The sequence below is a fragment of the Lipotes vexillifer genome, unplaced genomic scaffold (genome assembly GCF_000442215.2).
Source record: "Lipotes vexillifer unplaced genomic scaffold, Lipotes_vexillifer_v1.1 scaffold759, whole genome shotgun sequence".
Classification (NCBI taxonomy): domain Eukaryota; kingdom Metazoa; phylum Chordata; class Mammalia; order Artiodactyla; family Lipotidae; genus Lipotes; species Lipotes vexillifer.
Window position 1 is genome coordinate 1,354,839 of NW_006790410.1, and position 25,884 is coordinate 1,380,722.

The 25,884-nt window shown below is 45.0% G+C and overlaps 1 protein-coding gene across 2 annotated transcripts; it reads left to right on the forward strand.

Moving 5' to 3' along the window:
• Window positions 1–25,884, forward strand: URGCP (upregulator of cell proliferation). 2 transcript variants are annotated; one of them, XM_007463689.1, is made up of 4 exons: window positions 1–64; window positions 12,075–12,123; window positions 12,327–12,367; window positions 14,105–16,698. In XM_007463689.1, the coding sequence occupies exons 2-4, from the start codon at window positions 12,092–12,094 to the stop codon at window positions 16,696–16,698; spliced, it is 2,667 nt and encodes an 888-aa protein (XP_007463751.1). In that variant the 5' UTR covers window positions 1–64; window positions 12,075–12,091. The 2 variants fall into 2 exon arrangements, with proteins under 2 accessions (XP_007463751.1, XP_007463752.1); XM_007463690.1 differs by lacking the exons at window positions 1–64; window positions 12,075–12,123; window positions 12,327–12,367 and adding exons at window positions 23,020–23,088; window positions 23,209–23,320; window positions 25,454–25,884 and having other exon boundaries at window positions 15,253–15,285.

The following is a 25,884-nucleotide window of genomic DNA, read 5'->3' on the forward strand; positions in this document are numbered from 1 at the left end:
GATTTGGGAGAAGTGGCCCCAGAAATAAAAGCACCTGAGAGACGAACAGCTGTGGCCATTGCAGGTAAAGTTGGGCTTGTGTCCACTCGGAAGCAGATCTGTTTCTTCTGGCCCATTGGGATTCTGGATCCCAGCACCACCCTGGGCTGTGGATCATGGACCTCAAAAATAAATAAGCATAAGGTTTTTATTTTTCCTTTTACAAGAAGACCCATTTAAGGGTCTTTTAAGCTTCCCTCATATATTCAAAATAGGATTCACTTTTAAAAAGGTATTTACCACACAGTTTTACCGGGAGCACATTACTCCAATTTCAGCACGTTGCTGTTCCTGCCATTCTGAGCTGTGTTGAGGGCAACTGTCTAGTTTCTAAACTGGGCACACCTGAGAGTGAACAGTATGTTTTGTTGGGACAAGAGGTATGAATTGGGACTGTCCCTAGGAGACTGGGACTTGTAGTCTTCCTGATCATGGTCCTTATAAGCTGGTTTTTCTTTCTTTGGGGATTTGGGGGTGGGGTGGGGCTGTAGCTGCCCCTCATGACTTCATCTTTAAGGTGTGGTGGCCACACTCTAGACATCTTAATTTCTCATTTTGGATCTATCCTTCATTAGTTTGGTGCTTCTCACAATGAATGTGTTCTATTGTATATTAATAGCATTATCCAAAAATAACCCCACAAAAATATGCAAATACGTTTGGGTTAATCCAATTTTATTTTATTCATTCAAACAAATATTTATTGACTATTTACCATGTGCTGGCCTTGTTGTAGGGATTGTGAATATAGGAAACAATAGTGAATTCAAAAGTCCTGGTCTTCATGGAACTTAAATTCTAGAAGGTTGGCACTATGGGAGTTCATGGCCAGTTGGTCAAGGTTCATAGCAAAGTTGGGATCAAGCAGTAATTGCCCAAAGCCCTTCAGTGTCTCAAGATCTTGAGTTGTGCTACTCAATACACTAGCCACTAGGCACACACTTTAAAATTAAACAAAATTAAAAGTTCACTTCCTCATTCACACTAGCCATATTTCAAGTATTCAGTAGCCATACAGTGAGTGGCTGCATGTTTAACAGTGCAGAAGTAGAACATCTGCTCCATCACAAGACGTTCTATTAGAGGGCATTGCTATAGAAAACCAGGAAAGAAAATTTGAGAGTGGGCTGAGGAAAAGAAACGACCTTACTGGCCAACTGTGAGCTAGGTTGCCCTATTACAACAGCTTCATAAGATAGTTATTATTGGTCCTTTGTTTCATTTGAGGAAACTGAGGCTCAGAGACCTTCTGGCCCTTCCCCCAAATTCTATCTTTGTGTGTCTCTCCAGTGAATAAGGCTTGTGTAATTGTTTTTAAAAAATTTCTTCCTGAGGTATGTGAATTCCTCTTCAGTACATATTTTATTTTTAAGACTTAAAGTAAGCTCTTCAACCTATAAGATTAAAAAAAAGCTCTTCAACCTATAAGATTAAAAAATATATACTTGTATTGAAGTATAATATACATATGGAAAAGTGCCCATATTGTAAGTGCATAGCTTGATAAAGTTTCACAAACATGAACTGACCTATGTTAACCAGCATCCAGGAGAAACCAAACAAAAACATCACCTAAGAAGTTCACCTTCTAATCACTTCCTACCTTGCCTCTGCCAGGGGTAACCACTCTCCAGACTTCCAAAAGCATAGATGTAGGGTTAGTTTTGCCTGATTTGTGCTTTATATAATCATCCTATAGAATGTATTTGCCTTATCTCAAGTCTGAAGACTCTAATTACTTCATAACTCATTCTTTAAAAAAATTTATTTTAAATCATTAAAGAGAATTCTGGAAGATGGCACAGCAGGAAGCACCAGGACAACAGTTGTGTTGGCAGAATCTGTCTGATGTAATTATTCTGGAACTCTAGAGTCTGTTGAAGGCTTGCAACTTCCAGGGGAAGAATTAGAGGGTAAATTGCAGTTAATTTTGGTCAGTTTCAGCTCTTAACACAGTAGCAGCTACCCATCTCCCACTCCCAGCCAAGTGCCAGGCAGCTGTGCACATGATCTTAGAGCAGTCTGACATAGCTTGTGGGAATGAGGGTGGGCAAAAAAACCCTGCCCTCCAAATATTAAGTATCTATGCTCTAATTGCTGATTGCTGCTTCTGATCACAGAAGTGAAGACAAAGAGGGGGGCAGCAGTTGTCACACCTCCAAACATTGTTGCAAGCCCCTCCCCCTCCAGCTGAAGAGACTTACAGGGGAATTAAAAGGCCAACACCTTCTCTCCATCATTTTTTGCTTATTCCTCTTTTGTAAGCCACACATTAAAGACTAGAACATTCAAAAACAACTGCATAGGGGCTTCCCTAGTGATGCAGTGGTTAAGAATCTGCCTTCCAATGCAGAGGACACGGGTTCAATCCCTGGTCTGGGAAGATCCCACATGCCATGGAGCAACTAAGCCCATGCGCCACAACTACTGAGCCTGTGCTCTAGAGCCTGCGAACCACAACTACTGAGCCTGCGTGCCACAGCTACTGAAGCCCATGCTCCTAGAGCCTTTGCTACACAACAAGAGAAGCCACTGCAATGAGAAGCCACTGCAATGAGATGCCCCAGTCCGGCAATGAAGAGTAGCCCCTACTCGCCACAACTACAGAAAGCCCACACACAGCAATGAAGACACAACACAGCCAAAAATAAAAATAAATAACTAAAAAAACAAAACAAAACAAAAACCCCAAGAAACAACTGCATATATGGGGAAAATTAGAAAGTGATTTTGCATTCCCAGGAAAATGCTCAGAAAAGACCAGAGAAGACCTTAAGTTTACACCTTAGGCTGATCCTCAGCACAGAGACAGCCAACAACAATCAAAACCAAAAAACAAACACAAAATAACAATAGCAAACCCTGGGTAAGGTGGAAAAATCTGATTTCCAGAGTTACCACATTATTACATTCAGAGGTGTTCAACAAAAACATCAGAAAGCATACAAACAAACAGGAAAGTATAGCCCATTCAAAGGAAAAAAATCTATCAACAAAATCTGTCCCTGAAAAGACTATGGCAGATATATTAGAAAAAGGCTTTAAAACAACAATCCTAAAGATGCTTGAAAGAACTAAAGGAAGATATGGAGAAAGTCAGGAGAATGGTGAGTGAACAAAATGGGAATATCAATAAAGAGATAGAAAACCTAAAAATAAACCAAAACAAAATTCTGGAGCTGAAGAGTACAATAACTGAAATGAAAAATTCACTAGCAAGATTCAAAGGCAGACTTGGCAGGCAGAAGAATGAATCAGTGAACTTGAAGACAGGACAATGGAAATGATCAAGGCTGAGGAACAGAAAGAGAAAAGTTTGAAGAAAAGCACATAGAGCCTACTGGACATCATCAAAAGGACCAAGATACTCATGTGGGAGTCCCAGAAGGAGAAAAGAAAGAGACAGAGAGAATATTTGAAGAAATAATGGCTGAAAACTTCCTGAATCTAAAGAAAGACATACATGTAATCATTCAAGAAGCTCAATGAACTCCAAGTAAGATGAATTCAAAGAGACCTACAACAAGACACATTATCATTACATTTTTAAAAGAAAAAGAAAAAGAAGATATCTTGAAAGCAGCAAGTGAGAAGCAAATCATTACACACAAGTGATCCTCAAAGAGATTATCTGCAGATTTCTCATTAGAAACTTTGGAGGCCAGAAGATAGTAGGCAGATACATTCAAAGTGCTTTTAAAAAAAAACTGTCAACCAAGATTCATGTATCCAGCAAAACTGTCCTTCAAACATGAGGGAGAGGGACTTCCCTGGTAGCGCAGTGGTTAAGATTCTGCCTGCCAATGCCAAAAATAAATTAATTAATTTTAAAAAAATGAGGGAGAAATCAAGACATTCCCAGATGAACAAAAGCTGAGGGAGTTTGTGACCACTAGACTGTCCCTGGAAGAAGTGCTCAAGGGTGTGCTGCAAAGAAGAACATTAGACCGTAACCCTAAGCTGTACGGAGAAATAAAGATATCAGTAAAGGCAAATACATGGGCAATTATAATAGCTAGTATTATTGTAACAATGGTTTGTAGCTGCATTTTTTGTTTTCTAAATGATTTAAGAGACCAATATATTTAAATTAAAAAATCAATGTAATAGCTAGCATTACTGTTGGTTTATAACTCCAAATCTTGTTCTGTGTGTAATTTAGGAGACTAATGCATTTAAAGAGTTATTAGTTTATGTTTGGGGGCATGCATTATATAAAGATGTAATTTTGTGATATCAGAAGCCAAAAGCAGTGGGGACAGCGTGTAAAAGAGCAGAGTGTTTGTATGTTGTTGAGGTTAAACTGCTATAAATTCAAATTAGAATGTTACAGGATTAGGACATTAAATGTAATCCCCATGGCAACCACAAAATAAATTGTTATAGAATATATACAAAAGGGAATCAAGAAGGAATTCAAACATTTCACTACTTAAAAGTCAACTAAACACAAAAGAAGAGAGGAATGCAGGGAATGAGGAACAAAAAGCTATAGGTCTATAGAAAATTTGTTTCTATAGCACAAACACAGAAATAAGTGCCTCCTTATCAGTAATTACTTTAAATGTAAGTGGATTGAACTCTCCCATCAAAAGACAGAGATTGGCAGAATTGATAAAAACACATGGTCCAACTATATGCAGTGTATAAGAGACTCACTTTTGAGATCCAAAGACACAAACTTGTAAAAGTAAAAGGATGGAGAAAGATATTACATGCAAATAATTACCAAAACAGAATGGCAGTGGCTATACTAATTTCAGACAAAATAGGCTTTAAATCAAAAACAGTTATAAGAGACAGAGAAGGACATTACATGTTAACAAATATTTCAAAACAGCAAGAAGATATAATGATTATAAGCATTTATGCACCTAATGTCAGACCACCAAAATATATGAGACAAAAACTGACAGAATTGAAGGGGAAAATACACAGTTCTACAATAATAGTTGTAGATTCCAATACCCCACTCAGAATAATGGATAGAACAACCAGACAGAAGATAAACGAGGAAATAGAGCGCTTCAACAACACAATAAACCAACTAGATCTAATCGACTTATACAGAACAGTCCAGCCAACAACAACAGCATACATATTCTTCTTAAGTGCACATGGGACATTTTCCTGGATAGACCATATGTAGGACCACAGAGTAAATCTCAGTGGTTTTTTAAAAGACAGATATCACACAATGTATCTTCTCTGACCACAGTGGGATGAAATTAGAAATCAATAACATAAACTGGAAAATTCACAAAATTGCAGAGGCTAAACAACGTCCTTTTAAACAACCAGTGGATCAAAGATGAAATCACAAGGAAATCAGAAAATAGTTAAGAAGAGATAGATGAAAATGTAAACACACCATGTTAACGATTATGGGCTGCATCAAAAGTGGTACTGAGGGGGAAATTTATAATTATAAATGCTTACATTAAAAACAAGAAACATCTCATATAAATAAACAGCCTAACTTTACAACTTTAAGTTGTACTAGGACAAGAAGAACAAACTAAATGCAAAGCTGCCGCAAGGAAGGAAGTAATAAAGATTAGAGTGGAGATCAATGAAATAGAGAATAGAGAAAATAGAGAAAATCAGTGACCCAAAAGTTGGTTCTTTGAAAAGATCAACAAAATTGACAAACCTTTAGTTAGGTGGACTAGGAACAAAATAGGGAAGACCCAGATTACTAAAATCAGAAATGAAAGTGGGGACATTTAGAAATAAAAAATAGAGTACTATGAACAATCGTATGCCCCCAAATTCGATAACCCTAGGTGAAATAGACAGTTTCTAGAAACACAAAGTTTACAAAGAAACGGAAAATCTGAATAGACCTAACCTAACAAGACTAAATCACAAAAAAAATAGAAAATCTGAATAGACCTATAACGAGTAAGCAGATTGAATCAGTAACAATAATTAAAAATAAAAAATAAAAAAAAACACCTTGCAACAAAGAAGAGCCCTGCTCCTGATGGCTTCACTGGTGAATTCTACCAAACATTTAAAGAAGAACTAATACCAACCCTTTTCAAACTTTTCCAAAAAATTGAAAAGGAGGGAACATTTTTTAACTCATTCCTAAGGCCAACATAATCCTGACACCAAAGTCGAAATGAAGACACTACAAGAAAAGAAAACTACAGACCAATATCCATTATGAACATTGATGCAAAAATCCTCAACAAAACACTAATATTCAAACAGAATTCAGCAATGTATTAAAAGGATGATACACCATGACCAAGTGGGATTTATTCCTGGATTGCAAGGATGATTTAACAATATGAAAATAGATCTATGTAATATACCACATCAACAAAATGAAGGAGAAAAAAACCCATGTGATCATCTCAACTGATGCAGAAAAATCATTTGACAAAAGTTAATGTCCTTTCATCATAAAAAAAAAAACCCACTCAACAAAGTAGGAAGAGACGGAAACTACTTTCACATAATAAAAGACATATATGAACAACCCACAATAAACATTAATGGTGAAAACAGAAAGCTTTTCCTTTAAGATCAAGAATAAGGGAATGATGCCCGCTTTTACCACTTCTATTCTATCTAGTACTGGAAGTTGTAGCCAGAGCAGTTAGGCAAGAAGAAGGCATCCAAATTGGAAAGGAAGAAGTAAAATTATCTTTGCAGATGATATGACCTTATACATAGAAAATCCTGAAGATCCACAAAGTTATTAGAACTAATAAATGAATTCAGCAAAGTAGCAGGACACAAATCCAACACACAAAAATCAATTGCATTTTTATACTAAAATGAAGAACCTGAAAAGGAAATTACACAAACAATTCCATTTACAATAGTGTCAAAAAGAATAAAATACTTAGGAATTAGCTTAAACAAGGAGGTGAAAGACTTGTACAATAAAATTATAAAACACTTTTCAAAGAAATTAAAGAAGATATAAATATGTGGAAAGAGTTACCAAGTTCATGGACTGGAAGACTAAATATTGTTTGTTTGTTTTATTGAGGTATAGTTGATTTACAGTATTATAAATTTCAGGTGTACAACAGTGCTTCACAATTTTTAAAAGTTATATACACTCCATTTACAGGTATTATAAAATATTGGCTATATTCCCTGTGCTGTACAATATATCCTTGTAGCTTATTTATTTTATACATAGTAGTCTGTATCTCTTAATCCCCTACCCCTATCTTGCCTTTCCCCCCAGAAGACTTAACACTGTTAAAATGTCAATATTACCCAAAGCAATCTACAGATTCAGTGCAATTCCTATCAAATACCCAATGACAGTTTTTGCAAAAATATAAAATTCATTCTAATATTCATATGGAATCTCAAGGGACAGTGAATAGCCAAAACAATCTTGAAGAAGAACAAACGAGAGGCTCACAATTTCTGATTTCAAAACCTACTACAGAGCTACAGTAATCAAAACAATGTGATATTGGCATAAAGACAGATATACAGACCAATGGAACAGAATAGGAAGCTCACAAATAAACCTTTGCATATACAGTCAAATGATGTTTGACAAGGGTGCCAAGGCCATTCAATGGATAAAGGACAGTTTTTTCAACAAACAGTCCTGGAAAAATTGGGTATTCTCTTGCAAAAGATGAAGTTGGACTCTTACCTAAAACTGTATACAAAAATTAACTCATAATGGATGAATGTAATCCTAAAGGTAAGACTGAAAACTAGGTCTTAGAAGAAAACATTGGACAAAAGCTTCATGAATTTGGATATGGCTACAATTTCTTGGACGTAACACCAAAGGCTCCTGCAACAAAAGAAAAAATATACAAATTGGACTTCATGGAAAGTTTAAAAATGTGTGCATCAAAAAGACACTATCCACAGAGTATAAGCAGCACACAGAGTGGGAGAAAATACTTGCAATCGTATATCTGATAAGGGATTAATATCAGAATATATGGAGAACTCCTAAAACTTAACAATAAAAAAAAAAACCTGATTCAAACATGGGCAAAGTCCTTGAATAGACATTTCTCCAAAGAAGATATACAAATAGACAATAAGCACTCTAAAAGATGTTCTACATCTCTAATTATATTAGGGAGATGCAAACTAAAACTACAATGAGATACCACCTCACACCCATTAGGATGGCTACTATAAAAATAACAGAAAAGAACATGGGTTGGCAAAGATGTGGAGAAATTGGAACCCTTGTGCACTGTTGGTGGAAATGTAAAATGGTGAGACCACTGTGGAAAACAGTATGGAGGCTCCTCAAAAAATTAAAACTAGAGCTACCATATGATCCAGCAATTCCACATCTGGGTATATACCCCAAAAAATCAAAAGCAATGTCTCAGAGAGATATTTGTATACCCAGGTTCATAGTATCATTAATCACAATAACTAAAACATGGAAGCAACCTAAGTGTCCATCAGTGAATGAATGGATTACCAAAATGTGGTATATACATACAACGGAATATTATTCAGACTTTAAAAGGAAGGAAATTCTACAGTATGCTACGGCATGGATGAACCTTGAGGACATTATGCTAAGTGAAATAAGCCAGTCACAAAAAGATAAATAATGTATGCGTCCACTTATGTGAGTTAAGTAGTCAAAATCATAAAGTCAGAAAGTATAATATAATGGTGGTTGCCAGGGGCTGGGGAGAGGGGAGATTGAGGAGTTATTGTTTAATAGGTATAGAATTCCATATGTACAAGATGAATAGAGTTATGGGGATGGATGGTGGTGATGGCTGTGCAACAATGTGAATATATTTAATGCCACTGATCTGTACACTTAAAAATGTTTAAGATAGTAAATTTTATATTATGTGTATTTTAGCACAATTTTTAAAAAGGAAAAATATTGGGAAAAAAAGCATTTTACAGCGAATAATCCTATGACATTTAGTACATTCACAAAGTTGTGAAATCACCACTTATCTATTCATTTCCAAAACATTTCCATCACTTGACAGTAAAACTGTGTATCCATTAAGCAGTTTCTCCCATCCCTCCTTCCTCCCAGTCCCTATAGGAACCACCAACCTATGTTAAGCCTTTGTTTATCTATTCTGTATTTTCCTATAAATGGAGTTGTATAATATGGGCCCTTTTTTGTTTAGTTTCTTTCACCCAGCATAGTGTTTTGGGGTTCGTCCATGTTGTTCCTTTTTAAGGTTGAATAATATTCTATTGCATGGATAGACCACATTTTGTTTATCCATTCATCTGTTGACAGACATCTGGGTTGTTTCCACATTTTGGCTATTGTGACAGTGATGCTATGGACATGCATGTATCTGTACTTGTTTGAGTCCTTGTTTTCACTTCTTCTGGGTATACACCTCTGAGTGGAATTATTCAGTCACATGGTAAGTCTGTGTTTAACTTTTTGAGGAACAGCCAAACTGTTTCCCCAGCAGCTGCACCACTTACAGTCCCACCAGAAAGGTACAAGAGTTCCAGTTTTTCCCCATCCTGTCAATACTTGTTATTTTCCATCCTTTTTTAAAAATCACCATCCAGGTAGGTGTGCAGTGGTATCTCACTGTGGTTTTGATTTCATTTCCCTAGTGAGTAATGATGTTAAGCATCATTTTATGTGCTTGTTGGCCATCTGTACATCTTTTGGGAGAAATGTCTATTCAAGTTCTTTGCCCATTTTTTAATTGAGTTTTCTTTGTCTTTTTTGTTATGAAATTGTAAGAGTTGTTTATGTATTCTAGATACTAGATCCAATCACGTATGATTTGCACATATTTTCTCCACTCTGTAGGTTGTCTTTCACTTTCTTGATAACGTTCTTTGATGCATACAGATTTTTACTTTGATGAAGTCCAGTTTCTGTGTTTTTTCTTCTGTGGCCTGTGCTTTTGGTGTCATACCTAAGAATCCATTGCCAAATTCAAGGTTATGAAGATTTACCCTCATGTCTTCCTCTAAGAGTTTTATGGATTTAGCTCATATTTAGGTCACTGATACATTTTGAGTTAATTTTTATATATGGTGTGAGGTAGGAGTTCAACTTCATTCTTTTGCATGTCGGTGTCCATAGCTCATTCTTAACACTAACAGCCCCAAGGTGTCAAATAGTGTCTTAAATGTCCATTTACTGCCCAATAACAAACATTCCAAAATGCGGTGAAAAACTCTACAGCGTGAGTAGTGGCTACTTTAATAACTGAAAAAGACAGTCATTCAATTTGATGGCTGAGATGGTTTTAATTGCCCCACTTAGAGTTCATTTTCAGTGGTAGGTCCTGTCCACATTCTGCCCCTTGTGTTCCATTTGAGCCCAACATCCCCACTGGGTTGGAACCCAAGCCTGTCCCACCCTGACCAGTTCTTGTCCAACAGAAAATATAGTGGAGACCTTGGCCCACAATACCAAGCCCTTGCTGGCCTCCTGTATTTGCTGCTGACTTGTGTCCTTGGCTGAAGCCCTGTGCCTCCTCTTCTGCCTCTTCTGTAGTCTGCTGGTGACCAGTGGTTATCATGGCTTCCAGCGTTCTCTACTCAGAAGCTCTCCCACCCCTCATCAGCGATTTCCTTAGTCTGACAGCGTGACCTTCGGCCACTTTGTGCATCCTTGACTTTATCCACCTGTTATCTCTCTGTTCCAAATCAGAGCTATCTCCTGTTTCTAGCAAAGCAAAGCCCTGTCTTCTCTGGGTCTGAAGTTTATTCCTTGCTTCCAGCTCAAAACTACTATCTCAGAGCCACCTTGATCCCATCTCAGGCTTCTCTAGGTGTTCCGTTCTCGTCTTTAACCATTGTACCTTCTCAGATGGCATTTTAGGCTCCTTGGAAAAATTCTTCTGATGTCTTTTGTCCACTGTGCATAAAATAATCTTTTGACTGCTCAACACTGTGGTTCAACCTATATGAATCATCTGTGTCTTCTCTAGTATGTTCATGCTCATGTTCTCCAAAGCCCCCTTCCTCTTCTCTTGTTTTTCTCTTTCCAGCTCTTCATGTGTATCTCCCAGAGAGATCATCAAAGAAGACTGAATTGTTTATCTATCTGATTATATGGAAATCATGAGAGAATAAATCTGAAACTGTCAGAATTTTTTCCTGATTCATAAGCTTTTAAAAATACAATTTTAATTTTAAAATAGGTGATACTTTTACTTGGATCAAATGTTGAAACAATAAAAATATATACAGAGAAGTCTTGCTCCCATCATTCCCCTTTCGCTGGCAAATCTAGAGTTTTACGGTCTTTTTTCCCAACATAAATATCTGAAGAGCATTAAATTAAATAATTCAGTAATTAAAAGTACTTAGTGTTGATGAATACATTATGCTGTTAGAGACTTTGAACAAGTACATCTACTTGTGAGTTATGGCTATTCCCCACTCTATGCCCTCCCCCCCATATATGTGCATCATTTTAAGTGATAACAGGAACTCCTTATGCTAGAATAAAAATAAAGTTTGTAGGGCTTCCCTGGTGGCGCAGTGGTTGAGAGTCTGCCTGCCGATGCAAGGGACACGGGTTCGTGCCCCAGTCCGGGAAGATCCCACATGCCGTGGAGCGGCTGGGCCCATGAGCCATGGCCACTGAGCCTGTGCGTCCAGAGCCTGTGCTCCGCAGCAGGAGAGGCCACAACAGTGAGAGGCCTGCGTAATGCAAAAAAAAATAAAAAAATAAAAATAATAAAAAATAAAGTTTTTAGGAGGTAATCTTGAAATTAAACCAAAGAACTTATATCAACTTATATTTTAAATAGTTTCTAAAATCAAAGATTAATCTATGTATGTTTCATGAAGTTATTTATATTTTATTTTCACAAAATTTAGTAAATTTTACAAGGAGTATGTCATAGAGCAAATCATTATTTTGTGTGTAGCTATTACAACTTTGTGTCATATTTGGGGTTGTAAACAAATGAAATTTACATAGGAAAAACCGAAGCTAATAATAGTACTCAAAATAAACATTAGCTACCATATCTTCATTTGAACTTTTTGGTAGAAGGGTCCTAACTTGCTGATGAAACTAACTGTGTGTGTATGTTTTTTTCTTCCAGATTTGGAATGGAGAGAAATGGAAGGAGATGATGGTGAGTTTCATTATGGAGGGAGAAACTACAGGATCTGGCACCAGATTGGACTGGGGAAAGAGGCAAAGTGAACAATAACTGGGATTTTAGATTTTGAACAATTGGGAGAAGTTGCTACCTTAGTAAGGAAGAGAGGGGGTTCTGAGTTTAGCTTAAATTAATTTGTGTCAATTCAAGCCACCTGATTTGATTGACACTTCATTTTCCTTTGCTTTTTTTAGATGGTCCGAATGAGGCTCAGGACAGTGACTTTCCAACAGGTATATTTCTTCTCTCTGCTCTTGTTGCCTATCCTATTGAAGGAAGACATCATCTGGGCTGGTAGTTCCAACCCCTGACTGCATCAAAATCACTGCTAGTCCATTAACCCTTTATGTGCCATAAATAATATTGCCAGAGAGACAACTCCCCGGGGACCTGTTACCATACAGAGTTAACACAGAGAGTTTGTATCTTTGGAAGTAAAGCCCAGAAATCTTATTTTTAACAAGTTCCCAAAGTGATTCTAAAGCACATCCAAGTTTGGGGATCTTTGGTCTGATCCAGTGGTTTCAATAATAGATCTGCCAAGGGTCCCAGACTGGGCATGAGAGCATATATCAATAGGTTTGTTTGCTCTGGCTTTTCCCTGTCACACTTAGCTACCGTGCTACGTAAGAACAGTTGTTATCTGTCTGGATAAGAAAAACAGTGTCCCTGGTTTCATGCAGGCAACACTCAGAAACCCGAGTTACTTATATGATGGATTTCTACTACAGTCTCTCTCCCCATAGAGTTCTTTTGTTTCTGCAACAAGTTTGCCAGCTCCTGTACTCTCTGGGGTGGTGGCACAGCCCGTAGAACTGTCTCAGCCCCTGTGGAGGGTGGAGTTTCTGAAGAGAGACATTAGGCAGCAAGTGGACCCCTACAGGGGAATGAGACACCTCTTTTCCAGTGCTTTGAGTCCTGCCGTTCACCAGGCACGGTCCTGAACCCATCCTATGACTTCCTAGGAAACAAGAAGAGAGCTGATCACCTGTGCTTCCTCCTGTGGTTTATATCCACATTTAAGGTAGCATCACAGGCACAGTAGCTTCCTCTTTTGAGAAAAGAATGGAGAGAATCCTGGAGCTCAGCAGGATTTGTATTGATTTATTTTGTAAATAGACTTACCATTTAAAGTTTACTAATTATATGCAGGAAATTATATGCAATGAAAATTGGTAAGATGCCGTGGCCAAGAACGGGGTCAGTGGATGAAACCTTTGCAGGTGGCCTTACTGTTCTGAGCATCTAGTGCTTGTAAGAATTCATACTGTATTGAATGTTATGGTTGAAAATCTGAACAAATAAGTACAGACTTGTGATCATCTCTACCAAGTATTTTTATCAGTGAAAATTTAAAACCATATTATTGGCTTCAGTTTTGCAAAATGTTATTTATCTGTGATTTCTGTTACTCTGTACCCAGTAGTAACTCCCTGTTTCCTTTACACATTTTCCAACTTGTCTGTAAAGAGCAAAGAACATTAACCAGAAAACCAAAGTGAATGAGTGATTGTGTCCCCTGTGGGGAATTCCTGGTGACAGGGTTAGGGAATCCACTGCTGGGCCAGAAGCACAGGAGTATCTTGGAGGGAGCAGAGGCATGGCCAGAGAATGGGGCCTGTGTTCCACATCTAGGGTGCACAGCTGCTTACTCTAGCCAATTAAATTTGGGCTTGGTGTTGCTAAATCTCAGAGGTTTCAAGAGAAACCAGACATTTCCTCCCAATTCTTAACCGTTGCCCCCAGACGTCCTTTTCTCTTCCCTCTCTCGTGTCACATGTTTCCGACCCCACTTGGATCTGGGGTGGGTGATGTTACTTCTGTCTTGTTCTCAGGTGGCCTAGGGGTGCCTGCATTTTACCCTGAAGGAGGCCACCTCCTACACGCGAGGCTGGGCTCTCCCCTCCCCACCTCTAACCTGGGTCCCTGACACGCAGGGTAAGCGCTGATATTTTCATTTCTCTCCACAGTGGAGAGGAGCAGACTACAAGAAATGCTGTCCCTCCTGGGACTAGAGACGTACCAGGCACAGAAACTCAGCCTCCAGGACTCCTTGCAGATCAGTAGTGATAGCATGAAGAACTGGGCTCCACAGGCTCCCAAAGACTTGCCCTGGAATTTCCTCAGGAAGCTGCAGGCCCTCAATGCCGAAGCCAGGAACACCACCATGGTGCTGGACATACCCCCGGACACCAGGCCTGTGGAGAAGGAGAGCCAGGTAGAAGAGGAGATCATCTACTGGGACACGGCCGACGACATCTCTGCGGACATCTATTCCTTCTCCGAGCTGCCAACACCCGATACGCCTGTGAATCCCTTGGACCTTCTCTGTGCCCTTCTGCTTTCCTCGGATAGTTTCCTGCAACAAGAAATTGTGCTAAAAATGTCCCTCTGCCAGTTTGCACTCCCTCTCGTTTTGCCCGACCCAGAAAACCACTACCACACGTTTCTGCTGTGGGCCATGAGGGGGACTGTGCGGACATGGGGGTCACAGCCCCCAAGGGCGGTGGGCAGCTTCAGAGAAGACAGCGTGGTCCTGTCCCGAGCGCCCGCCTTCGCCTTCGTGCGCATGGAGGTCAGCAGCAACTCCAAGTCCCAGCTTCTCAACGCCGTGCTCAGCCCTGGCCACAGGCAGCGGGACTGTTTCTGGCATCGGGATCTGAACCTGGGCACCAACCCTCGGGAGATTGCAGATGGGCTGGTGGAAATTTCCTGGTTTCTTCCCAGTGGCAGGGAGGACTTGGACATTTTCCCGGAGCCCGTGGCCTTTCTGAACCTGAGAGGTGACATCGGCTCTCACTGGCTGCAATTTAAGCTCTTGACGGAAATCTCCTCAGCCGTGTTCATCTTGACTGACAACATCAGTAAGAAGGAATACAAACTGCTGTACTCCATGAAGGGGTCGGCCACGAAATACTATTTCATCCTGAGCCCCTACCGCGGGAAACGGAACACAAACCTGCGGTTTCTGAACAGGTTAATCCCCGTGCTGAAGATGGACCCCTCACACGTCCTGGTGAAGGTCAGCAGCACGGACAGTGCGGGCTTCGTGCGGCGGGTCCGCGCCATCGTGGCGCACGTGACCCGGGCCCCCTGTAGGAGGGTATCCGTGGAGGACATGGCGCATGCGGCCCGCAAGCTGGGGCTGAAGGTCGACGAGGACTGCGACGAGTGCCAGCGGGCGAAGGACCGGATGGAGCAGATCACCAGGAAGATCAAGGACTCGGACGCCTACCGCCGGGCCGAGCTGCGGCTGCAGGGGGACCCTTGGAGAAAGGCGGCCCCGGTGGAGAGGGAGCTCTGCCAGGCCCAGTGGGCTGGGGACCCTCCCGAGAGGTGCAGGGCTGAGCTGAGGCATCGGCTGCTGGAACTTCGAACGCAGCAGAATGGCCACGACCCTGCCTGGGGGCTTCAGGAGTTCATCTCTGGCATCAGCAGCCCCTCTCTGGGCGAGAAGCAGTACTTTCTGAGGTGGATGGAGTGGGGACTGGCCCGGGCGGCCCAGCCACGGTCGAGGGCGTCTCCGGAGACGATGCTTACCCTGAGAGCAAAGCACCGTGGGGCCGCAGACTTCAGCGAGCCCCTCTGGCCGGAGCCCCTGGGGGTGGAACACTTCCTGCGGGAGATGGGGCAGTTCTACGAGGCCGAAAGCTGTCTCGTGGAGGCCGGGAAGCTGCCGGCGGGGCAGAGGCGGTTCGCGCACTTCCCGGGCTTGGCCTTGGAACTGCTGCTGAAGGGGCTCCCCCTGGAGCTGATCGATGGGAACACCCTGAGCACCCCCCTGCGCTGGGTCACGGGGCTCCTGAAGGAGCTGCACGTCCGCCTGGAGAGGAGGTCGCGCCTGGTCGTCCTGTCAGTGCTCGGTGTGCCGGGCACAGGCAAGTCCACCCTCCTCAACACCATGTTTGGGCTGCGGTTTGCCACGGGAAGGGGCCGTGGTCCTCGAGGGGCCTTCATGCAGCTCCTGACGGTGGCCGAGAGCTTCAGCCAGGACCTGGGCTGTGACCACATCCTGGTAATCCACTCCGGGGGCTTGATAGGTGGAGTCCTGACCGAGGCAGGGGAGAGGTTTGAGCAAGAGGCTTCCCTGGCCACGTTGATTATGGGGCTGAGCAACGTCACTGTGGTCAGTTTAGCTGAAACGAGGGACATTCCGCCGGCTATTCTGCATGCGTTCCTGAGGCTGGAGAAAACAGGGCACATGCCCAACTATCAGTTTGTGTACCAGAGCCTGCAGGATGCGTCTGCCCCCGGCTCCAAGCCAAGAGAGAGGAAGCAGCTCCTGGACGAGCCCAGGGATGCGAGCAGAGCCACGGTGCAAATGGAGCATCAGGGTGGCGGGATCCGGATGCTGGCTGGCCTGGCCTTTTGTGACCCTGAGAAGCAGCACGTTTGGCACATCCCTGGCCTGTGGCATGGAGTGCCCCCCATGGCCGCTGTGAGCTTGGGGTACAGTGAGGCCATTTTTGAACTGAAGAGATGCCTGCTGGAAAACATCCGGAATGGCCTGTCCAACCAAAACAAGAACATTCAGCAGCTCATTGAGTTGGTACGACGGCTGTGAAGCATCGAAAGAAAAGGAGTCCAGCTGCCAGACGCCCGCTGCGAGCAGCCTGTTCTGATGGGGGTGTCCACGTGGGGCTGTGCCCAGCTCCTGAGAGGGAAGCAAAGTGACGGACGGGGCCCAGGTCTGGAGTTGCCTACGCAGTGTCGGAAGGATGTAACCTCACAGATCAGCTCAGAGATGCTCTCGGGAGTATAAAAACCCTGGGGCAGGAGGGGTAGACACAAGCAGTAACTTGTCCTTTGTCTCTGAACTTCGAGGGCCCTGGTGGCTTGGCCTTTCGTACAGCTTCTCCCCGTTCTCTGCCTCTGGAGTGGAGAGTGGCTCCTGAGCACTGCAGCCCAGGCAGCTGTTACCGGGGACAGGGTTGGGGCGTTGCCCTGAGGAGGCAGAGGTAGGCCTTCCCTCCAGCGAGCCTCAGCATCGGCCTCGGTGACCTGGTCCTGCCCACTGAGGAAAGGGCCTGCTGTGGGCAAGGGCTACCGTGATACTCTGTGTGTTGACCGACCCTGCCTCAGGAGGGGTTCCTGTTGGCTCTCGTGCGCCCACAGCGCTCCATTCACACCTCTGCCACAACACTCAACACGCGCAGCGTGACTTACCTGTGCACGTGTCTGCCTCTCCCCTAGACTTGTGAGCTCCTTGAGAGCAGGGGCTGTACACTACCCAACTTTGTACCCCCAGGGCCTGGCGCACTGCAGGCACTTAATAAATGTGTGTTGAATGAATGAAACTAGTGAATGCACAAATGATAGTAATGGGCGGTTTCCCCTCTGTGCCTTAATTTTTGTTTCCTCCAAGAGGATCACAGTGTCTGTCTGAGGATGTTGCTTACTAGAACATCTGGAATAGTGGACACCTGAGAGAGGTGTCTTTAAAAATGCCACCACATCCCCTCTCTTTAAGCAGAGATCCATTCTTCATTGTTACTGGAAAACCGAACTAAGTATCTTCACAGGGGCTCCAAAATAGCTCCATCGTTACCCCATTTTAGAGACGAGGCAAGGAGGCCTAGAGCAGTTAAGCAGCTTGCCCAGCCCACAGACCTGCATCGGCAGAGCGGAGCTGATGGGGACGCCGGTGCCCTCAGCTCTGCACCTCTGCTTCCCGGCCGTTCATCTTCCCCAAACTTCCACAGCTTCCGGGCTCACCCCCAGCCTTGCCCCTGGGTGTCAGCCCTTCATCTCACTTCTGTGCCTCCAGGGCCAGGCCTCCTCCCTGGCATCATCCGTGGCCACTTGACACCATGAGCCAGAACATGGAGCTCCTCCTCTACTGAGTCTCCAGCTGCAACCTTTGCCTGTGCTGGCCCTTACCAAGGGCCAGGGTCACCTCTCTGTGCCTCACACCCCAATCCCAGCTGTGTCACTAGTTCTGGGAATCTCTGCTTGGGCCCTAGGGCCTCCTCCCCTATGTATTTTGTGATACCAGGAAAATCAGGCCCCCGGGTGGTAACCAGGAGCTTCTCTCTATTCCTTGAACTCCTCCTCCCAGACTCGGAAAGGGAGCCCTCTGGACTGGAACCCTTTTTTGGGTTCCAAGGCTCTCAGCCCCTTCTCTGGCCCCAAGATGCTCCAACTACTGCTCCCCTGATGTTCAGAAAGTTGCCCCTGTGTTCCGGGAACCTGGCTCTGATGTGTGAAACGGAGGCTGGAAGAAGTGCTGGAACTCAGGAAACCTAATCTTTTTTTGTTTTGCGGTACGCGGGCCTCTCACTGCTGTGGCCTCTCCCGTTGCGGAGCACAGGCTCCGGACGCGCAGGCTCAGCGGCCATGGCTCACGGGCCCAGCCGCTCCGCGGCATGTGGGATCTTCCTGGACCGGGGCACGAACCCACGTCCCCTGCATCGGCAGGCGGACTCTCAACCACTGCGCCACCAGGGAAGCCCAAAACCTAATCTTTTGCTAATAAATTCACTTTAAACCTTTTCACTTCTGAAACTCAAAAAGAGTGTCTAATCCTCAGGCACTACAAATTCATTTCTTCGTGGATCATTAAATAACACAAATATTAAGATGTTGGTTCACCTGGAAATACCAATACCTCTTCTTACTTTTTCCCCCTAGAGCCATGAAAACTACCCAGTTGCCTCTCTAGCACTGTAGGAATTTCACCCAGGATATTCCTGGGCCCCAAGTTCAGGCACTGGAAATCTCTCTTACAATTGTTGACTATCAACCAGTTCCTTTAAAAATTGATTCAAGGGCTTCCCTGGTGGCGCAGTGGTTGAGAGTCCGCCTGCCGATGCAGGTGACATGGGTTCGTGCCCCGGTCCGGGAAGATCCCACATGCCGCGGAGCGGCTGGGCCCGTGAGACATGGCCACTGAGCCTGCGCATCCGGAGCCCGTGCTCCGCAACGGGAGAGGCCACAGCAGTGAGAAGTCCGCGTACCGCAAAAAAAAAACAACCAAAAAACCATAGGCTTACAAAATGTGAAGTGTCAGCAGTTCCGAATCAGAATAAGTCCGTCTCGTGAGCACCAACATGAGAGGGGTTGTCTCCGCTAATCCCACAGCCAACAGGAAGGCAGATGTCTCTGCGTGGGGCAGCGCTCCCTGAAGCTGGATTCTGGTGAGTTCCAGGAAACAAACTCTATGTTATAGGCCGGACCGTGCTCTGCAAGTCCAGGTAGGCCCAGAGTCTCCCTCTCACAGTGTCACCCCACAGCCTGGCCAGTGTTCTGTCCTTTGATACAGGTGAGCCCTCGGGACAGTCCGTCTTCAAAATACTCCAGACCACACAGCAGCCCCCTATGTGTCTTGTGGCCCAGTCCCCTCAGAGTTAAGAGCTGTGATGGCCTCGCAGGACTGGTGGTAGGAAAGGGCTGAAAAGACCATCCAGTATCCCTCTCCTGCAAAGGGGCCTCTATGGATCAGGTTCTGGGGGTCTCCCACATAAACCTGTAGTTCAGGACACTGGTTCCCAACCTTGGCTGTATATTGGTATCATCTAAGGAGCACTGAAAAAGTACTGGTGCCGCGCCTCTGTCCAGTACTGTCCTTGTGGTGTGGGACCCGATGGGCTCTAACGTGCAGCCGGCGTGGAAAATCGCTGCTCTGAGAGCATAAGCGGGAGTCTGGACCCTCCTGGCTATCATGAGGAGAGCACGGGCTCATGTGTGAGAATAAACAGCTGGACATCCCTGTCTCCTCAAGGCTCTGGTCTGGAGCCCCCAGCAGGGGAGTAGGCAGCCTCTTCATGTGAGTCCCTTGCTCCTAGATGTGGCTTCTCCACGCCCAGGAAGTCCCCCCAGGGCCAGTCCTGAGTGGTCTGTGTCCAACCACAGACACACAGCCCATTCCTCCATCCTGCACGGTTCTGAACACTCACCCCCACCCAGTGGTGCAGTGGAACCTCAGATGTGGAACGAGCACATGCTTTGGAACAAGAAGGCTGCTACCCTTGGCTAGTTCTGTAACCCCAGGGGAGTCTCGGAGCCTCCATCTTCTGATCTGCCAAACCTGGACAATATTGCCTCCTTTACAGGATTGATGGGAAAAGCAGAAAGTGCATAAAAACACTGTTAGTGTTTTGTTAAACAGAAATAAATATCCTACTAAAATTTTTCTATTGGTGATTTAAAACAATGTAACAGTTCATACTAATGCATTAAAATGCACTTTTAAGTTATTTAAATCATGCAAACACATTCATGTGACCCCCTTCTCCCATTCCGCACCACCCCCCTTCAAGGAACCAGGTGAAACCCTTCTTGCAACAAGGCATAGTATAAAACAAAGATAATAAACAAAAGGCCAATGAAAGATCGAGATCAGTTTGGAATTCCTGGGAGACTCTTCAGGCCTAAGGAAGAGTGGCAAAACTTGAACCCCAAGCACAACAACCCCTGCTCAGCTGGACAGCACCGCCTGCTGCTGCTCCGATAGAAGTCCATGCCATTGTCACCTGCATGGAAAACCAGCCTCTTCTCCTTTCCTCTGGTGGTGTTCCAGTGAGTTCTCACGGACCCTCAATGGCTGGTTCACCTCCCTAAGGGGAGGCAGATAGCAGGGACTCTATCCTTTTTTTAAAAAAACATTCATTAGCTGCTCACTCCATCAGGCATTTTACAGTGTGGTTTTCACAACAATCATCATGTCCCCATTTTACAGATGAGAGAAGCTGAGGCTCAGGAAGGTCAAGTCACTTGCTGAAATTGCAAAGCCAGGAAGCTGTATTTCAGACACCAGATCCCATGTTCCTCACCACTTTGGAGCACATCCACAAAATTTTATCAAATTATAAAATTATCAAACTTTATGGAAACTTTAAAAAGAAAAAATAACTACCAGCTTAAAAGGGTCCTTCAGGGGGCTTCCCTGGCGGCGCAGTGGTTAAGAATCCGCAGGGGACACCGGTTCGAGCCCTGGTCCAGGAAAATCCCACATGCCGCAGAGCAACTCAGCCCATGCGCCACAACTACTGAGCCTGTGCTCCAGAGCCCGTGCTCTGCAACAAGAGAAGCCACCGCGATGAGAAGCCCACGCACTGCAATGAAGAGTATCCCCTGCTCTCTGTAACTAGAGAAAAGCCCGCGCGCAGCAACGAAGACCCAATGCAGCCAAAAATAAATAAATTAATAAAATTTAAAAAAAGGGTCCTTCAGTTAAAGTTGAAAGTTCTTACATTTGGATATTATTGTGATTGGAGAACATCTTATTCCTGTTTTGTCCCCTTATCCAATATGCAGAGCAGCTGGAGGCCACAGTTTAAATTTTAGAAATAAAATATTCCTAGTAGAGTGGACATGAAAGACGCTGTCCCTTTTTGGAGAAACCAGCTCCAAATGGTCAGAGGAATCTTGACCGTGGAAAATGTACTGCACTGAAGCCAAGAGTCCCTCTTGGACCTTCCCCAGTGTGATCTGAGGCGGCTCACTGTCTGCCTTTGCCTCCATTTCCCTTCCACACAGATGACAGCAGTATGTAAGCAGCATTAGGGTGGATGATTAAGTCAAAATGGCCAAACGTTGGCAATTTCACATGATTCAACCTAACAGAACTAATAACAGCTCTGTGAGTGGTATTATTAACAAAACCCATTATACAGATTATGGAACTGAGGCTCAATTGCACAAAGATTGTTACACCTGAGCCTGAATCCAGAGTCCACGTTTTTTCCATTACTATGTGCTAGTTCTGAACTAGGATATCCAGTGTTGCTATTTTTCCCTCTGACAATAATCACTGGATACAAATTACAGTGGCAATGCTTTAGTTTGAGTACAGCAGGCTCTGTAACATCTCCAGGAATTCAGCGACCATCAGCCCTTTCTCCCTTAAAATTTTCCTTCCCCAAGGGCCAGACACTAGGGTATGGTCAGATGTGAAACCCTACCCACTGCATAACCCATCCTTGAAGAACTGGCTGATTTTTAAAGTACAGTGAGTTTACAATATTATATTCGTTTATAATATTATGTTAGGTGTACGATACAGTAATTCAATGTTTTTATAGATTATACTTCACTTACTATAAAATTAAAAAATTTTCTATATTCCCTGCGTTGCACAGTATTTTCTTGTAGCCTCTTTCTGTTTACATTGCAGGCTGTGTTCCTTAATCCCCTACCCCTCTTGCCCCTCCCAAGAACTAGGTAAAGTTTTAACCAAAACATATTTCCTCTCTATTTGTGGATAAAAGTCAGGGTGTTTCTTTTCTTCTGTTTTTTAAAGGGTATTATTTGGAGACAGAACTCAGCAGCCTAATTTCTAGGACGTGATGAAACGCTCCGCACCCCCGACGTCCCCGCCGGCCGGGCGGGGTGGGGCAGTAGGCGCCCCCTTCCCCCGGCCCGCCCCCCCGCCCCCAAGACACTCTTGGCCCGGCCGCTGCGAGCTCTCGGACCGCGAAACCTCACGCTCCGCATCATCCAGTTTCCGGATCTGAAACACGACGCAAAACACGACTAGGGCAGGACGGAGGGGTGCTAGACGTGTCCAGGGCTGCGGGGGGAGGCGCAGAGTCCAGCTCCCGCCACCTCCCGGCCCCACACGGCCCGCCTCTCAAGCCCGGAGCCTGGGCCCCGGCCTCCGCCCACAGCAGGTCGGCGCGGACTGCATGCGGCCCCGCCCGGCCGAGAGGTTCGCACCCCCGCGCCGGCTCGCGTGTGGTCTCGCCCGTGCGTCCGCCTCCCGCGCCTGACCTTTACCCCGACGCCGCCCCGCCCCTCCCCGCCCTCCCCTCAGCCCGAGATGGCGGCGCCCGTTTGCGGTCTGTGGCTCCGGCCGCTGGTGAGTGGGCGGCACAGGCGGGGCCGGCGGTTGGAGTGGGGGCGCGGGGAGCCCTACTTTTGGTCTCATGCCCCACTCTCCTTACAGGTGCTGTTCTGGAACTGGGAGCTGCCGTGCGTCTGGCGCGCCCTGCACACCTCCGCGGCCTGCGCCAAGGTAAGTGCGGCGTGGAGGCCTGGGGTCTGGGCGCCCGCGGCCTCGGAGGGTGGGACCTGCGGGCGAGGGTGTAATCTAGGTCGGTAGTCGCGGAGAGTCACGGGCCCTCTTTCTTTCCAGAATCGGGCGGCCCGAGTCCGAGTGGGCAAGGGGGACAAACCAGTGACCTACGAGGAGGCCCACGCGCCGCACTACATCGCCCATCGTAAGGGCTGGCTGTCGCTGCACACAGGTGAGGGGATGATGCCTCTCGCGGTGGCGGGAGGGGGCGAGGACGTGCTGTGGGCCGACCCCTGGCCCCAGGGAAGGCGTTCTCAGTTGTGACTGTCACATAAACACGATGTGAACATGTGTCAGAGATTTTGTTTTAACTCGGTACTCAACGCGAGACTCAGAAATCAGACGCTTTCAAAAGAGGAATAAAATAGTCATGTGTGGTCAGGATCGTTGAAATGTATTTGAAAGGGGTGCAAAACGCTTTTTCCATGCGGGTCAAGGGTTCAAGGGTTCGGTTGAACTTCCACAGAAATTGTTTGCATGCCTAAATACAGTTGTTTTGCATCGCTGCCCGTTATGTGTAATTTACGGATGTAAAATAGCCCAGAGGCAGTGAAAAGAGTGAAACCCCTTGGAATTCGATGACCCGGAAGACTGTTGTGAATAGTGAAGCACAAATCTTTCACTGCCGGTATGTACAGTTTGCCCAGGTTATTTGCAGATTCCGTGTTTGTGAATTTGCGTACTCTAGGTGCTTTCACATTCATTCTCGGACGTGGGCAGAGCAAGCACCCCACATGCACCTTCCCAGCTGCGGTTGATCAAGGCCCTGCCTTCTAGTTTCAGCTCGTATGCTGTAAACAAGTATTCTTTTCGAGATCTATGAGTGCCATGTTTTCAAGTTTTGTACTTTTTGTTGGTGATTCCACTGCCTTAAGGTAGCCTGTAATGCTGAAGTGCTGTCTCCTATTCCTAATTTCAAGAAGACTGATGTACCTTACATGGCATGATTGTTAGAAAAGCTTCCTTCAGGCATGAGTTACAGAGCTGTTGGGAGAGAGTGCAGTGTTAATCAGTCATTTGTAGGTGTCTTTAAACAGAAAAAGAAAATAAGGCTACACATCACGTTGTTGATAAAAATGTTGTAACCAAAGGCTTGCAGAAACCTAACTGTATTTCCACCAGGAGCAGTGGTTTAGCATTTGCTAATTCGTTGTTCATGGTGATTTTATAGAACATAACGAGTGACGTTACAGAACATAACTACTGTGAGTTGATGAGGGTCAGCAGTGTTTTGTTCACTATGAGGGTTCTCAGCTTGAATGTTTGAGATATACCTGTCTAGAGAACTACCTTAAAATATGGATTTCTGTCCCCCACCCTTTTCAAGTTCTAGATCTAAGGTCTGGGTGTGTGTGTGGAGACTCTTAACAGATACTGTAAGAGGTGCAAAGGTTCTGTGGTCCACAGTGAGAATCCACTGGTTGAGGCCGTGGCTCTAGGCAGTGAGAGAGCTCACATCCCTCGTGTCAGAAGTAGCTGGTAGGGCTTCCCTGGTAGCGCAGTGGTTGAGAATCCGCCTGCCGATGCAGGGGACACGGGGTTGAGCCCTGGTCTGGGAGGATCCCTCATGCCTCGGAGCAACTAGGCCCGTGAGCCACAGCTACAGAGCCTGCGGGTCTGGAGCCTGGGCTCCGCAACCAGAGAGGCCACAACAGTGAGAGGCCCACGTATCACAAAAAAAAAAACACGGGTTTGAGCCCTGGTCTGGGAGGATCCCACGTGCTGTGGAGCGGCTGGGCCCGTGTGCCACAGCTACTGAGCCTGCGCTCTGGAGCCCGCAAGCCACAACTACTGAGGCCTGCACGCCTGGAGCCTGTGCTCCGCAGCAAGAGAAGCCCCTGCGGTGGGAAGCCCGGGCACCACAACGAAGAGCTGCAACTGGAGAAAGCCCGCGAGCAGCAACGGAGACCCAACTCAGCCAAAAATAAATTAATTAATTAAAAAAAAAAAAAAAAGAAGTAGTTGGTGGCCTCATCTCTGTGGTCCGTGGGATGACCAGTGCTTCTATAAGGCAGTCAAGAAAGGAGAGGGGCACTCTGTGTCTACATAGAAAAATCATGTGTGTGTTTTGCCCTGTCTAAGGCCTCATTCTTCTCTTTCGTGAAACAAGGATAATGATAACATGTACTTCACAGGATTTGTTTGGGGATTATTGGAATAATGTTCTTTGAACTTTAGAGCGTCATTCCACTTACAGAAGGAAGGAGAAGATGCTGGAATGGGGTGTGGAACTGAGTGCCCAGTACTCTTGGATGTTGACCTCTGGAGTTTTGGCCAACTCACCATGGTGCCCTTCTCTCTTCAGGTAACCTGGATGGGGAGGACCATGCTGCAGAGAGAGTAGTGGAAGATGTTTTCCTTCGTAAATTTATGCTGGGCACCTTCCCAGGCTGCCTGGCCGACCAGCTTGTTCTAAAGCGCCGGGCTAACCAGGTGGAGATCTGTGCCCTGGTCCTGAGGCAGCTACCTGCACATAAGTTCTACTTCCTTGTGGGTTACAGTGAGACTCTGCTGTCCCACTTTTACAAGTGTCCTGTGCATCTGCACCTCCAGACTGTGCCCTCAAAGGTTGTGTATAAGTATATCTAGGACAACCAACCTGTTTGCATCAAACTGTAGCCTGCAAAGGACAGAAACTTGTGGAAAAGGACTAAGTAGAAACGCGAAATGCATCCCCTCAGATTGCTGAGGCTTTGTCTTCAAAGTTGGCTGTTGAATAAATAGACTCTCCATGTT